Source organism: Cucumis sativus, chromosome 1 (genome assembly GCF_000004075.3).
Source record: "Cucumis sativus cultivar 9930 chromosome 1, Cucumber_9930_V3, whole genome shotgun sequence".
Lineage (NCBI taxonomy): Eukaryota > Viridiplantae > Streptophyta > Magnoliopsida > Cucurbitales > Cucurbitaceae > Cucumis > Cucumis sativus.
Genome location: NC_026655.2, coordinates 16051213 through 16068203, shown reverse-complemented (window position 1 = coordinate 16068203; position 16991 = coordinate 16051213). Strand labels below are relative to the sequence as shown.

The window sequence follows — 16991 nt, the reverse complement described above, 5'->3', positions numbered from 1 at the left end:
GCAATGGTCTCATTGGTCCACATGGCTGTTTGAAGGCACCGAGAGGGTGGGCCTGGGGGGACTCCAACCTTCACCCATGGCAGTGACAAATCAAAAACTGGCTTATAAGTTACTAAGTAAGAAAAACATAGGTTTCTGTAACCATACACATGACGATTTATAGAGATTAAGACAGAGCAAAGAGAAAGAAAAGGACTTTCATTGATTTGAGGGTTCAAGATGACGAAGACTTTGCCGACAGTTCCCTTTCAAGGAAGAAACCTAATTCGGTCAAAGTGGAATAAGACACCCTTTTTTTGTTTTGTATTTTATAGTCACAGATTCTCATTACTCACTACAGCCAGTAAAGGTATTGGAAACGCTAAAAGAAGAAACTGAAAAGAGAACCGCGTGACACTGAGAAAGAATTGACCTCTCAGTGCTCATAACTCAAAAACATCGACCCCACAAATTCACATAACAATGAAATCAAAAAACCCATTTCTTAAAATTAAGAGAAGATCGTCAAAACCATTCCTTTGAATAGTGTCTCACTCTATTCTGTTTATCTAAGTCTCTCCCCCTATACAAGCTTTGCCTTTCCTTTTCCTTCCTTTCTACTGTTATAGAATGGCACCATTTCAAGAAGACCAAGTGAATATCATATATTTACAAGTCCAACTCCAACCCAGAATATTGACAGATAAAAAACAAAAAGAAAGAAAAAAGGTACAGAGTTTATGAAACCAACATTGAAGCCCCATCTTTTTCTCCTTGATTTTGGCAATGTAAAGAATTAAAGCAATGAATTGTGCGATTCCTTTTTCCCTGACTTTCGTTACTATCTTGGACCGGAGAGTTCCATGGCATAGGAGTCTAGAGATCGCTCGTCATCGTCGTCATCCATTGTTAAACTTAACATGCTTGAATGTTCTCGTTCATTACCATTATTCTTCAATACATTTGTGGGGTTGTATGTACTTTTGCAGCTGTTTCGTGAATGAAAAAGGTTGACATGTAAGTCATTATGAGTGTGGGCAGCAGCCCATTTCTCAACAAGGCCATCACCTTCAAGCATTCGGACCACCTCCGACATCTTGGGACGATGAGCGGGTAAATACTGAGTGCAAAGAAGAGCCACTTGCAGCATTTCCCCAACTTCAATCTGATCATAGTTGTTGCCTAGCTCTCTGTCCACAAGCAATTCCACCTTCTTTTCCTGTTGTATCTTTTTTACCTGCCACAGGAGTTTCCCCTTTTCAGCCCCATCCGTATGGGTATAATTTCAATAGCCAAATTAAATATCTCAATGAAAAAATTTCCATGCTCTATTACCAATAGAAATCATTATAGCATCAAAAGAAGCAACTGACGACGTTAGCTTCAATCATTGATAAAGTCAAGCTACCTATGATGATAGCTTTTAGATTATAGTTAAAGAGTAAGACTTACCCACTCAAGCATGGCGCCTTTTTGGTTAATTGTTTTCCCAAATTCAAGAGCTCTCATACCAGTAATCAGCTCTATCAACAGAATGCCAAATCCAAACACGTCAGTTTTCTCAGAAGATTGGCCAGTTGAAAGATACTCAGGAGCGATGTGCCCAACGGTGCCACGAACAGCAGTGGTCACATGAGAATCAGCATGGTCAAGAAGCTTTGCAAGTCCAAAATCACCAACTACAGCTTCGCAGTAGTCGTCCAGAAGCACATTAGCTGCCTTAACATCTCTATGGATTATCTTAGGATCACATTGCTCATGGAGGTACAGCAGACCTCTTGCAGCTCCAATTGCTATTCTCTTCCTCGTGTTCCAGTCCAAGGCTGGTTTACCTGTTTTATACAAATGTGCATGTTACTGTTTATCCATCAGTGTTATGGCAGTTGAAAGAAGATCTGTTAGGCATTTTCTAACAAAAACACATGTCTTCAATTTAAAAGTCTTTTCCAGGCTCATCAAGAAAATGGTATCTTTTGTTTGGTGATATCTTGTTCCTCGTCCTGATAGTTCTTTGAATATATGCGAGAAAAATAAACCCAGAAAGTGGTCCTGAAATTTTCTCGATAGGGATGTTTGAGTTGGAGAAAATGGTGTTTGGTAATGTCCAATGAGAAACTACTTTGGTTCAAGAAAAAGGTAAATAAACAGTCAACCTTTGTTCTAAGGATGGTTTTCAACCTGCAAAGATTCAGATTTTTTAGTGACCCACTCATAACTTGTGGGGTCCATCGAGACCAAACTATGCCAGAAAAAGCAGTATATTCACAAGTGAAATTAAGTATTTTTCTTTTCTTTTCTTTTTCCCTTAAACCATATATACAATGAAAGTAATAGCAGCAAAGTAAACAGAGACAAACCTCTGAGCCTGGAAGCTACACTGCCATTTGACATGTATGGATACACCAAGAGCCTCTCGTGAGAAGTGGCACAATAACCAATTAATCGAAGCAAATTACGATGAACAGCAAGACTAATCATCTCCAACTCTGTGCGAAACTGAGACTCTCCAGTAGTACCTGTTACATCTTTTAGCCGTTTGACTGCCACCATAGTCCCATCTCCTAGCTTTCCTTTGTACACATTACCAAACCCTCCAGCCCCAAGTATATTCTTGGAACTAAAATGGTCTGTTGCTAATTGGAGCTCTTTGAAAGTAAAGTTTCTCAAGTTGCCTAAGCGGACAAGCCCAACTTCATGATTGTGTACTACAAAAGTCAAGTTTCAATTCAAGTGTCTATTTACAGAAATTGCTTATAGAGTCTAATTAATGGAGGCTTAATAATACTGACCATTGATGTCTAAGATAGTTTTGGTCTTCTGATTCCTTCTGCGCCAAAGAATTCCGAGTGCTAAGAGAATCAGAAAAGCACAACTGAGGCTGACCCCAAGTGCCACTGCTATTCTTTTCGATCTAAGCCTTCCTAATATTCATGAATTAGGAGCATAACAGTCACATCACGAGTTACAACCAATAAACATATAGACTTTAGTTTTGAAGGGGAGATTAAGTAACACCAATTACCAGGGGATGATTCTAGAGAAAAAGAAAGAGGAACGGCATTGGCTGAGCCAGAGCAACCTTCATTAGGACTACTTCCGCATATCATAGGATTCCCCACCACACTGGAGTGTTAACAGAAACCAAAACAGAAATTAAAACAAATCATTCAACAAAGTGTATAGGGGGAGAGAGATAGAGACAGAGAGGCATGCTTGTGAGTCATACTTGAATGTTCTGGCTGAAAACACAGGTACTGGTCCACTGAGATTGTTAAAAGACAAGTCCCTGCAAGATTCAAGTGATAACTTAAACAGAACCCCAGATTAAAATATTAGAAAACAATTGTTAGAACTTCAGAAAAGTCGTGGGGAGAAGGAAAATTTCTAATAGTCAAGACAAAGAAAGACAGGCGAAAGAAAACAAACAAAATAATGAATACTCACAAGAAAGCAAGCTGGGGGATTTTGGCCAAAGACAAGGGAAAAGGCCCGGACAAGCTATTATTGTTCAGCCTCCTACTCATTACAAGACAAAATAAGAAAGAGCAAGTTATTTTCATAAATAACAGAAAAGGAGCAAGCAGACAAGCAGCAACTTATGCATCAACTACATGGTCTAAGAAAAATTGAGAATAAAGAGCATCGAATAATAGCAAAAAGTCCAACTTCAGAAATTGAAATTTCATTGGAGTCGTACATGAAAAATGATGAAATCTCTGAAGAAAGTGTGTAAATTCTGAGAGGTTTTTTTACCTCCTCCATATTCCAGAAAACCAAACAGAAAATACAGGGGAGAAAATTTTCAAATACTTACAGATAGCGTAGACCGTTTAGCTGAGCAAAAGATGTTGGTATTGGACCAGAGAACCGGTTGTTTGAGAGATCTAATGTTTGAAGCAATGGGAGAGTTCCAAGTTCAATGGGAATTGGACCAGAAATGTTATTGTTCTGCAGCAGCCTTCAAATTTGAACAGGAAATAAAACAGTAAGAAAAACAAAACGAAGCTTGGCAAATCCATGGTGCGGTATGTTTTTGAAGGAACTATGATACACCAGGATTTTGTTGTGAAAACATAGTAGATGGGAGAACACACAAGAAGGCATAACTCTTAATTACGATCTTCGACTAAACAGAGCAAAGAAAACCACACTTCCAACCAAAACAAATTCGAAACTCCAAAAAGATTTCATATCACTTGCTTCAAGAACAGCAGAAAATCAAGACTTAAGTGGATTTAAACTAATTAAAAACAGTCGGATCTCTTACACTTGGCGAAGATTTGTAAGGTTCCCAATCGCCCCAGCCAAGCTTCCGGAAAGAGACTGACTCGGAGCTCCTCTGTGAAAACAAAACCCAGAAGTTGAAGCCACCTGAACATTTCATAAAACTAAAAAAAACATGAAAACCCAAGAAATAACTCACAATCCTATAACAAGATTCTCAGGGGAGCAGGTGATCATTGCCCAACTACAAGGGTCCACAGAGTCCTCGTCCCAATTGCTGAGTACACCGTGCGGATCATTCAATGCCATCTTCACATTAATCAGAGCTTCAACTGCAGAAAAAGGAACAACCCCAGTAAAAACAGAAACATATACTAGGAAGCTATCGAGATGGAAATTAGTAACTAAACTAGAAGATGAAGGTTTATTACCTTCAGGGTTGCGAGGTTCATAAGAAAGGCAAAGGAAGGCAGAAGAGAGAATGATGAAACAGAAGAGTTTAGGAAGAAGCATGGCTGGGAAAAAATGCAGAAAAAAAAAAAAAAAGGGAGAAGACCAAATTGTCTTCAAGAGAGTGAAGAAAATGCAAAAGCCATATCAATGTAAGCACTCTGTTTTTTGTGTGTCTCTCTCATTAGCTCTTTTTCCATAGCCTGTGAGGTATTTCTTTCACAGTTCACCCTTTTCAGTCACCCACTGCACGCCCCACCACCCATAATACTCACTCACAAACATTACCAAAAGTTCAAAAGAATACAATACGGAGTGAGATAAACAGAGTTACAGAGATGAGAGAGAAAGACTCTGCTTTTTATTATACTTTTTTGAAGCTAAGAGAGAGAAAGGGATGCGTATCAGCTGGGTGATACGAGTTGTCAGTGCAGGAGAAATTTGAGAGGGACGTTGAGTGAGTGAGAGATTGTACTGTACTGGTGGTGGTGCGAGTGTGGGCTGAGCCAGACGAACAAGATTCAATTTCTCCTTCTTCTTTTTTTTCTTTTTTGTTTTTTAATATAGGTTGTTTGGTTTCAGAGAAATGGATTTGCATGGTGAAGATGATGGATGAATCTCCATTTTTATCTATAATTTCAGAATCAACACCCCCAAAAATGGTATTCTTTTGCTTCTTCGTCTTCTCCAATTTCAAAACACTCCACTCACCACTGTTTCAACTTATTGCTTTTATGCACTTCTCTCAACAGTCTTTTCTTTTTAGTACAATCTTGTTTATCTTTTTTAACACATTGCAATTTCTATTTCCCTCCAACTAATTTATTCCTACATTATTATGCTCTCTCTCTCTCTTTTTTTCCTTTTTTTTTTTTGTCTTTTTATTGATTTTCATTTCAGAATTTTGAGAAAAAAATTTGGTCATTTTTTCAAATATGCCAAAGTATTGCAAGATATTATTGTATATACACACTGCTGATAAATTATGTTATTTCAAACCATTTAAAAATAATTTCAATAATTTTGTGATTTAAAATAATTATCTAAATTTCTATTGTTTTCCTATCTTGCATATGTTCTATAATTAAGATTACAATTACTAGCATTTATCTAATTTTGAAATTCAATTTGATTTCAATCACCACAATAAGCTTACCGTTAAAATTGAATTTTTTGTTTAATATTTGAAATGGTACATGAAGTATTAAGAAAGATACCAAACATCTTATAAAATTGAATGAAAAGGGGGAAGTCTTGTCTTGTCCCTAGAAAACTGTTTTTGTGTATAAAAATTTCATTCACATGAATTATAATACTACAAAACCAATATAGTGTGTATTTGACACACACCCTCTAAAAGACTTCCTTTTTAAGTGGGGTGATATTTTTTCAACATTATAGAGGTGTAAAAATATACTTTTGACCAATTAAAAAAGTGTCATTTCAAATTTTGGCTAATCAAAAGTGATTTCTAAATTTCTAAATTACACACACAAAAAGAAAAATACTTTTAGTAAAAGTATTTTATAAAATTTCCTTTGAATGCGTCTAATCTCAAAATCCATTTATGAAAAGGCACGTTGAACAAACACTTATTTCTACATTCTAATAATAAATTTTGTTTTTAGATTTTAAATAACATACCAAAAATTAAAACTAATAATAAAATAGCTTTTTAAACTAAACTTTAATAGTTTTCTTATTTTAAAAATGATATAAACACATTTTTACCATGGGACGAAAATTAGACTTCGTAGTTGGTAAGGGAAATTGCATGGGATTTTTTAGTTGGGTCATGTATTTGTTTGCTTTAGCATGCAATCCAGAAATGAAGGGGATAATGGTCAACTTCATACTTACCTTTTTATTCAATGCTGTTTCTAGAATACCTCATCAGTATATGGAATGATATTTCAAACCTAACATCTTCAAAAGATGGTAGAATTGCCCTTACAAACAATTCTGCTTATATTTGCTCGATTTAGAAATATATTGCTCGTGAATTTACCTATTCTTCAAACAAATGGAGTTGTGGTTTAATATAGAAGAGAAGTTTCGGTCAACGTTTGATATAACTCTTTTCGATGTCAAAGTTATAATCTTCTGTATTTATAATGTTGTATTCGACACAATTAAAAGTATGAATTGTTTTTAACTGTATTGATAAATAGATTGGGAGCAAATCAATTTGTATAGAAAAATAATTGACATCGTAAGTTTTTTCAAATCATTTGTAGATATTTAAAATTATTGTATTGTCTAATATCTTGACTTCTGACTAAGTAATGTAAGAGATCCATACACCAGCGTGGTGTTGAGCCTACTACTACACTCTGATGTTTAAGTTAGTATTACAAGTGGCTAACTCATCTAAGCACAACAACCAATGGAGTTTACATACTCTATTCTTTAGGTCAAATGGGCTAATTATAAGTTTGTTCTTTGACTTCAATTATGTTTGACGACCATGGTATCAATAATGTTTTGATTTAGATGCTCAAGATTGTAAATTGTCATTATTTGAACAACTTGGTTGGTCAGTTCAACTTCAAGTCACTAACATTACCATTTGGGACATATGTTCCACTTTGCTTCATCCCAATACCCTATGGTCTTGGACCCGTTTATGGGCATTACCTTAAGCAACCCTGAACAATTTTTAATGTCACAATATATTACCCTTAATATTTTATAAACATTTTAAAACTCTCCCTAGTATATAAATTATTTAGAATTTTAAATGAAAAACAAATGTCAGTTACGTACGACAATGGACTATCCAAATTGTTCATTATAGATGTAGGTCACTACTTAAAGTTGCATTTCTCAAATTTCATCTAAAATTTCAAAATAAAATCATTTTTCTTTAAATAAGTGAAGAAATTCAAAGTAGTCTATTTAACAATATTTTAAATTTAGTTTGAAGAAAACACAACACAACACCTTTCTATAAACGTCTTTCAAATTAAACTTTTTAAATAAAATCCTCTAAACTCATAATTAAAGGACATTGAAGTAGGATTAATTGTCCTAATTGAGTAGTACTCTAACCCATGAAGAAAGATTTTTGAAATGAAAACTTAGGGTTAAATATCTCTCTCTTCCTTTTTTTTTTGGATATGCTTCAATGTTAGTTGAGAAAGGGGAATGAATTATAGGAAGATAATAGAGCCTTGGGAAGTGGAGGGGCCTAATGGGGCATTCACCCAAATCAAATCATAATTTGCATTAGTGATTATTATATGCTTAATTTGAACCAAATGAGAAAATTTATAATACTAAATGGAGTGTTATACTCATTCTAATTTGTGTTAATAATACACACAAAACAACATTATTAAGAGATTTGATTATTAGTTGACTTTCAGACTTGGAATGACTAAAATAAGTAACTAATCATCTTCCATTATTTTCATTACACATACAAATATAATATCATATCTTGGATTAGTGTAGTGTTATCTACATATTAAGAATTTATAATCTGTTTCAATAGAAAGAAAAAAGGTCATAAGAGAGGATTGTGTTAAAGCTTCATTATTAATTACCATAAACTTCTTAGTTCACTTAATAGTCTAAATTTAGAATCAAATCTTGTAATCATTGTAAAAACACAATGATTTACAATTTTAAATTAAAATCTGTGTTTACACCCTAATTAAACTCCATATCCCTCCACTTCCAACATTCCAAAAGTGTTGTTTGTTCATAAAGAGAAATTAAAGCTGACCCTTTGAACAATTTTTTTCCTAATTTCTAAATTTAAATATTGTTGATTCCAACATAAATCAAACTATTTTAAACCCCATTGGATGCTCGTAACCTAATAAATTTGTAATATAGAACATAATCCTAAATCCATGTCTTTAATTTCAAACTTATTGTGTTCCCACTCTTTTCAACCCAACCCTCTTTTTCACATTTTCAACACTACTTAAATTTTCAATAATCTGATTACCTATCAAACTCCACAGACAATTCACTGTTTTATTGAATCTATTCAACCTTGAAAGAAAGTATCAAGTATCTTCGGAGTTGTTAGATGATATATAACTAAATTTACTTTTATCTCATGCCCTTAAATTCCAAGACTAATGGATGATTTTGTGTTTGAACCTACCTATGTGTTAAATGATACAGAACAGGAACTACACTATGCACTATGAGTCTTCACTTTTGCAAAAGAAAAGTAAAGGAAGGGGGAATATAAAGCAATAATTAGAATGCAAAAGCAGGAGGCTGAAATAGAGAAAATATAATGATATTCATTTATTAAAAAAGAAGAAGAAGAAGAAGAAGAAGAAGAAGAAGAAGATAGATTTAGGAAACACTTTTGTAATTTATTTTACTAACACCGAAAAAGAAAAGGGGTGTAATCAGGAAAATTCTCCATAGTTTCCCACTCTCTCTCACTTTCCCAAGGAAAATTCTTTTATGTTTAAAATTTTATTTATGGGATACCCTCTTCTTCTCCACCACACACTGCTTTAGAATCAACTTTCCTTTTTTCAGCTTTAATCATTTCATGCCTTGACCGATTACCCTATTATTTTTATATTTTTTTTTCTTTATAATAAATCAATATAAAACTATTAGCTTTACAGACTATGTTACTCTCAATCTCATATTTCCAAGACCAACTAGTCAAATGGTACAATAATCATATATATTATTAATCATTGTTATGAACGAGTTTCCGAGAATAATATGACTCGTACGAAATTTGGTTGTCTCCATCTTTTGTGCAATTCGACTACCACTCGATAGAATGTCTCACATGATAAAAGATTCAGTATAATTTAGATTGTACTTTTTAACCATCACTCATAGTTTAAAAATAATAATCTCATACTATTTTTTTATGTTTGGAAGTTAACATCTCATACCTTTAATTTGAAAAATATTCTTTGATGTATATCATAGTTGTTTTCATTCACACATTTTGTTAAATTTGATATCGATTTTTTGTTTTTCGTTCAAAAACCATGGAAGTTAAACTACTACCTAAGAGTGTTTTGTTGCAAATGAGGAAAGAATATTATATGGAAAACGTATTTTGAAATCAAATAAAGATAAAAAAAGAGGATACTAAAGCCATAATAGCATAAGTCATTTTGTTTCTTGACCAATTTTGATATTTTGACATTTTTATCAACAACGGTATTTACTTTACAAAACGGTAAAAAGACTTTTATTTAAGAAAAGAAAACTTAAGAAACTTTAAAAGGGAAATAATGGGCAATTTTTGTTGGGAGGAAGGAGGAAGTAGTTCACTTAAAATGGCTTTTTTCTAAAAGGATGCTAAATTCCAAGCTAGTAAACAGGCAAATTAGTAACTTTTTGAATTGATGGTTGTAACTGTGTTGTAAGAGTAGGTGTATTTTAATTCCAAATTAACTTTTTATACACCCATTTAAGGGAAGAAAAAAATATGTAGTTTTCTTTTTTGAAACTCTATTAATTGGTTTATTTTACATAGCATGGAAAATGGATGGTAAATAGTAATTATTAAATGGCAGGTGAATTTTAGACAGAGATAAAAGAACTGTGAGGTGACAACTACATATATCTGCCATTTACCATCAGTGTTATTATTAAAATTTTAATGATACAATTAGAAAAAAAATGGTTTTTTCTTTTGATTTGAATTTTTGTAAATAATTCTATGAGTAGAAAACAAAATAAAGCAACTTTTTTTTTAACCAATAAAGAAATTAATAAGTGGCTTTTGTAATGTTATTTTTTTTTTAATTAGAGTTATGTTCCAACCAATCATAAAAGTACATAGAAATTATTTTGATTACACTAGCAATATTAAAAATTGAAATGAAAAAGAAAAAGTGAGAGTTACTTTACCTATTTATAAGACTCTTCCTTTGCTATCTGCTTTGAGATATGAGAAAATATAAGTGATATTGTAAAGGTAGTTCTTGAGATTATAGAATGCAAGTAGCGGGCTCATATCAATCGATTGATCAACTTAAAATTCGTATGTGTAACTTTTTTCTTTTGGAACAAGTAAACCGCTCTATGTTGGTCTCTCATCAATAAACTTTAAGTCTCAGTAACCGTCAATATATATCCAAACATAACATTATATTATTATGACAATATTAATATTCATGTTATAATAAGGTTAAGTATATAAAAGTAGATATAAGGACGTTGTATTATAGTGGGATAAAAACTATAAGTAATATAATTGATATATTTAAACAGTGAAAGAATATATATATATATATAGGTGAAGATAATAGTGGAGAATTGACAACACACAACGTTAATAAAGAAGAATTAGAAATTGAGATTTGAGAATTAATGGGATTTTCCTCAACCCAACATGGAAGAAGAACAAAGAAGGGATGTGGTGTTCCAATGGCATTATATGTTTATTGTCTTTGAATTAATTCTCATTCCAATGGTTTTCCACTAATATATATATCCAATCTTCCATGCATGTAAATAAGTGCCCCATTTATCCTATCAAAATTGACTTATGAAGTGAAGCCAAATTCGATGCTATACCTTTCTCTTCGAACCTTTAATTGACATATAAACTCTTGCATGTGCAATAGATTTCTTTCACTAATTAACTTTGGGGAGAAATTAACTTGCATGTGTTATTCACCAGTTGTTAGAATGAAGTGGGTAAGTTTAACATCCTCTTCTCATCATTTTATCAATCCAAAAGTAATAAGAAATCTACAAAACTGGAAATACAGCGAACCAATTTAGAAAATTTTCAAATTGCATAACACTCAAGCCTAGAATTTGTATTTGAATACTTCCTTGCATCCCTAACAACTTATTAGAGGAAAAGTTCTCCCAAAAAACTAACACAAGTTTTTTCACTATGTTATTGTCCTCACTCACATGAATTATAGAAAAATTCTAATTGCTCCAAACTATGTATGTTTAACTTTAGAGTTTTTATGATCGAGTCATCGAAAAAGAATGTGCACTTTGTTGGTATATGTAGTAATTTTTAGTTCTTTTAAGTATTTCTTAACCTCATTTTCATGTTTTCAATATCTTTTTTATTCAGATGTGAACTCGATTCATTCATGTTTTTCTTTTAAACTCATAGCGTTACAACAAATTATTACAATTACATGAATCTCTTTTTAATTTCAATAATTACAAGATCAACGGTCTCTAAAAACATTATTATGTTGACACAACTAAGCTAGTATAAAAACAGAACAAAGGTTGCTGGGAATGCAACCAAAATTTTACATTAGTTGAAGAAAAATTCATTATGTATAAGTAAGAACAACTATTTTCTTCAATGATGTGACGTTTTATGTGAAACCAAAAATAGTCATAGGAATTATGTTTAGGAGAACAATATATAAATCATACAATTTGTAGAGAAATATTGGAATGTTTGATGTCCTTCACAATAAGTTCATGGCTAGTGGAATTGAATTTAAAAGAAGGCATGATACCAAGATTATAAAAAATAATTTTAAAAGAAAGTTTCAAACGCATTACGAGAAATGACTACCAAATAAATGTCAACCGATATAGATGAAAAATTATTAATCAGCTCTAAAAGGAAGACATGTGGTTTAACCTATAGGATAAGATCCACAAATCAGTTAGAAGAATGGTTCACCCACATGAACTGACCTTAATCCGCACAGGAGTTGTTAAAATTTTTAGTTGGGCGAAAGGGGTTGACCCCATCTTCCAAACTCCAACCATTATAAGATGATGTTTGTTACGACATCCAATATTACACCATGAAATCTTTTTATAAGCAGAAGGAGAAGGCAGGAGGCAGTAAATAGTATTCACAACATGGATAATAACTTAACTTGAGTGTTTGAGAGATGTGAGTGGAGTAAGATTTGTCATCATACAAGTTTAGGTTTGAAGTTTGAAGTAAATTTTGATATGAATACCAAACTCATTTAGGTGGGTGTTGAGATAATTAGTTTGAAAAGTGATCAAATGATTGGTAAATTAAAAGATATATTCTGATTGTTTTGTTTTTCATTGAAAAAAAGAAAGAGAGAAAATGAGAGGGAAATAGAAAGAAAAGAAAAAGGATAAATGAATTGAAATGAAGTCACATCAAGTCATTTCTCACATCTTCTCTTCTCCCAATCCAACTGGCAAAGCGAACAAAATGTCTATGTCAAATAACAACACACCCTCTCTTTGCTCTTCTTCTTCTTCTAACTTCATTATTTCAACTCCTTGTAAGCAATTTCTATTTCTTGGTCTTCCCTTTGCTTGCCTCCTTGCTTTTCTCTCACACAATCACATTATTCTTCTTATATATATTACAAACTACTTCCACTGCCATTTTCATCATTCTACCAGGACTTTAGTTCACAATCAAAAGGTTGCTTTCAAGTTTTTTATTTAGTCTAACAAAACTCAAAACTGGTTTCTAACATATTTCCTTCCTTTTAACCTCTCTTTATTTCATTCTTTCATGTTTATCATTGTTGAAGAGTTTTCAAAGCAAGATCTAATTTCTACATGCGAGCCTAAATAAAAGGACTTGATAACTTATGAATCTCGAAATAGGAAGTCAAATCTTTTAGTCTTAGGTATGTCTAGCCAAGATCACTCCATTTTCACCAAAAGGATAATAATCCAACCAAACTTCTAGGTCAAAACCTTGCAATCTTGAGTGCTATGATGAAACTTTCATGTTGCACGTGAATGTTGGATAATTAACTTTATAAATAATTTTATTTTATCATTTCAATTGTAAACATTATTACGTGTATTTAATCATAGCGATCACTTCGTGTACTAACTTAAACATTAAAGTGTGTCGAACTCAGCACCACATCAGTATTAGTGGAGGTTCTCTTGTAATATAATCTCAGACAAAAACCTTAAACTAATGAGCTTTGCCAAGGGATGAATAGATAGCGTGGACAAGATCGACGCTTCAACAATTATCATCATTTATTTTTCAGTTCCAATTCCTTTTCTTAGGTAATTTTCAAAACCCTAAAATTAAAAGCTCATTCAAAATCCGCAAACTGATTGATTTGGTTTCAAATTTCTTTAAACCGGGTTGAACCAAATTTTTTGATTTCGTTGAGGATTTGGTTCGGTTTGGTTTAGTTTTAGAGTTTGAGTGACCAATGTTTATGTTTAATCTATTTATTTTATTTGTTTAAATAAATTAAAGCTGGAAGAATAAAATAAATTATATATATATAAATATAAATATAAATAAAGAGGAGTTTGGAAGTACAAGTTGGAAGCTTTGTTTTACATCAAATTCCACTTTTCTCATAAACCAAAATTAAGAATAATCTACATTAGATGTCTAAATCACCAATTTTAATAATAATATTTAAAACCTCACATATTGCATTATCCTAAGTGCATCCCATCAACTTTCCAAATTTCTAAACCATAGGATTTATTTTATATCCTCTTTTCAACTTAATTAATTTCATTCCATTTATCATAATAGACATATACAAGTAAGTGACTATTGCCTTTCTAAAATTCCCCTATGCAATTATGCAACTCAATCTCTAAACCAATCCAATAATAAAGATCTTGTTCCATACCATTTCTCTTTTATTACAATTAAAAATATTCTCAAATTATCATAATAAGAAAAATTAATTAAATCTAATAAAAGTGTAATATTCCTTTCAATAAAAATTAAATTTAACAAGCAAATTTAGGATTGATTAAAAACGTGGAGATAAAAGTTAATATTTTTCATAAAAATTGATACTATAAAAAATAGTATGTTTGATGATTACATAAAAGAGAAGACATAACTTCTCCAAAAGGAAAAAGTGTGTAAATACAAAACCCTAAAATCTCTAACATAAAAGTTGCTTCCCATACATACTTTTGAAGTCATCCAAAATAAAACTCCAACCACTACCCCATTAAAGTTTTTATTCTTAATAGAAAAATTATGGAGTTCAAACTACCATGAATAGTAGAAAAATACATTTTTGATACATAGATTTTGGAGTTAGTTAGTTTCTATTTGATTCATAGATGTTTTTTTAGTGGTGAAGTTTAAAAATATTAGAATGTTACCTTATAATTTTAGTTTAATAAGTTAAAAATGAGAAGTAGAAATAAAGTTTGTGATGATATGGGTTAATGTGAGGTTAGGAAAAGTATAGAATTGTGGAATGTTTGAGTAGGTAATTAAGAAACATAATTTAAAATTATGTTATAGAAAAAAGAGAAGAAGAGGGGAATTGGAATTGGAAAGAGTATCCATAATCTTAGTTGGATTGTGTTTGGAATTGATGCCTCCACGTTTGGTTACTTTTTCTAAAGTTACCCAACACAAAACCCACCATTACCGTTACATCACAATTCCAATCTCTCTTTTTTTGGGTTTTATCCCTTTTTCCACCTTTTTTTTTTCATTTCATTTCTTTTCTTTTCTTTTCTTTTCTTTTCTTCTTCTTACTTATTTGTTTTTATAATTGATTTATTTTGCTCTACACAAAGATAGAGATAAAGTTAAAGTGAGGCACCCGTGCCTTACCCTTCTTCAGCTTTTGGGTCCCTCTACATATATATATTATATGTATGCCTGTTTTACTACTTTTCTTTCCTAATTTCCCTTATTATTCTTAATAATTAGGGTATTATTATTAGGGTTATTGATTGGTTGTTGTTCAACGGAAGCCCAATACTGCTTCTGCTTGGGGGTCCTCCTAACATATCCACTTCATTTTGGGCTTTTCCATAATTACAATTAATACCAATTTTAGGGATATTAATTAAGTATTACAATAACATTTTAAAACAATTACAAGTGTTATTCACTATTAATATTTGCCTAAAAGGAATAAAAAGATATAAGTTTTACATGTAGATTACAATAATTAATGAGTATCTAGAGCTTTTAGTCCTTTACATCTCTTAGAAACTCATATGGAAATTTGGAAGATGAATGAGTAGTAAAAATCCCTTTCACTTTACCTTCTTCAAACTCAATTTTATTCTTCCCTAACTCACCTTTCTTTTCTCTAAAATCTTTTAACTTATAAATTTTAATTCCCCAATTACTTGTATACCATAAATTCAAATTTATTAAAAAAAAAAATTAAAGAATAACAAATTTTACAAAATATTTATAATCTAGAACACACTTTACAAAATATTTATAATCTACAATAAATTTTATCATGATATGCTACAGTGGTAGAAGTATGTCGCAGATAAAATTCAAAAATTTGTTATAGATTGTAAATATTTTAATTTATTTTGTTATTTTTTTATTGATAAATTAAAATCAATTTTAAATATCTTAAAATAACCAAATTTGAAAATTTGTTATCAAAATTATTATAAATGAAAAATTTGTTGAAAATATTTAGCAAAATAAGAATGTCCATCTTTAATAAAATTTAAAATTTTGCTATATTTTGTTATATTTTAGTATAGGTGTGAGTCTTTTTTTAAATATTTTTTATATTTACAAATTTGTAAGCATGAGCTGTGCTCGTGATTCAGCAAAGGAAGCCGAAATGTGTGGCCCAACTGAACATAAATTAGAGAGACTTGTTGGGCCATATTCAGTCCCAATTTATTGTAAGTTTAGAATGTGGACTTTGCAAACGTTACAGGTCTCCTTCAAATCATGCCCACATCCAGACTTCCCATAAATTTCACTACGAAATTTTGAAAGGTCTTTCGTTCCCTTGAGTTCCACGTCTCCAAAATATTCTACTTGCACAAGAGTTTGTTCCACAAAAGAACTTCAACTTCTCCAAATCAGCTTCAAAACCTTAAAAAACCTTCAGTTTCTTCCTTCTACGTCAACACCAACACGAGTTGGAAGGTCGAGTTGCATCAATGAATCGATCGTTTGGACAGTAGGATACAAAATATCAATGAGACGTTGGTGGGTTCTGATTTTAAAATGGAATCTTGCAATCTTATGGACATGAGGGGATTTAAGAATACAATAAATGCACTTTTTTTTTAAAAGTAATAACATAGAACCAATGGTTTTTGCTGCTGACTTTGACACTTTTCTCCTCTCTTGTTTGCAAGAAAAACTCTCTCACTTTGTATGTCTCTTAGGTCAGTTGTTTTCTTTTTCTCAATCTTCTTTTAGGTTTTATTTGAGAAAATGTTTTCTTTTCTTAAATAAAACCTAAAAGAAGATTCAAATAATTGCAAAAATATCGTTGAGGTATAATTACCGTTCTAAAATATGAAAATCTTGTATTTATATTTGACATTATTGCAACAAGGATCTAAAATTTAAATTCAAAATTGGATCTAAAATTTAAATTCAAATTTGGATCTAAAATTTAAATTCAAATTCTAAAATTTAAATTCAAATCGATTAATAACGGAAAGTGACG

At 31.6% G+C, this 16991-nt stretch overlaps 1 protein-coding gene and 1 long non-coding RNA gene across 2 annotated transcripts; one reads left to right on the top strand and one right to left on the bottom strand.

Moving 5' to 3' along the window:
- Positions 1–463: 463 nt before the first annotated feature.
- LOC101218629 (probable LRR receptor-like serine/threonine-protein kinase At4g30520) lies at positions 464–5239 on the bottom strand. Its single transcript, XM_004146666.3, has 11 exons — positions 4635–5239; positions 4403–4535; positions 4247–4318; positions 3794–3937; positions 3424–3495; positions 3206–3265; positions 3002–3102; positions 2769–2900; positions 2337–2684; positions 1432–1811; positions 464–1216 (listed from the first exon to the last, which is right to left on the bottom strand). The coding sequence occupies exons 1-11, from the start codon at positions 4714–4716 to the stop codon at positions 821–823; spliced, it is 1920 nt and encodes a 639-aa protein (XP_004146714.1). The 5' UTR covers positions 4717–5239; the 3' UTR covers positions 464–820.
- LOC116405414 lies at positions 4679–5497 on the top strand. Its single transcript, XR_004218551.1, has 2 exons — positions 4679–4805; positions 5236–5497. It is a non-coding gene; the product is annotated as an uncharacterized LOC116405414 (long non-coding RNA).
- Positions 5498–16991: the final 11494 nt, after the last annotated feature.

Excerpts from the sequence above, each read along its gene's own strand:
- LOC101218629 (XM_004146666.3), bottom strand. The coding sequence starts at position 4,716 with ATGCTTCTTCCTAAACTCTTCTGTTTCATCATTCTCTCTTCTGCCTTC. Across the intron at positions 2,685-2,768 it reads AACTATCTTAGACATCAATG|TACACAATCATGAAGTTGGG; the intron begins GTCAGTATTATT and ends TGACTTTTGTAG. Across the intron at positions 1,217-1,431 it reads AAGGCGCCATGCTTGAGTGG|GTAAAAAAGATACAACAGGA; the intron begins GTAAGTCTTACT and ends CTCCTGTGGCAG.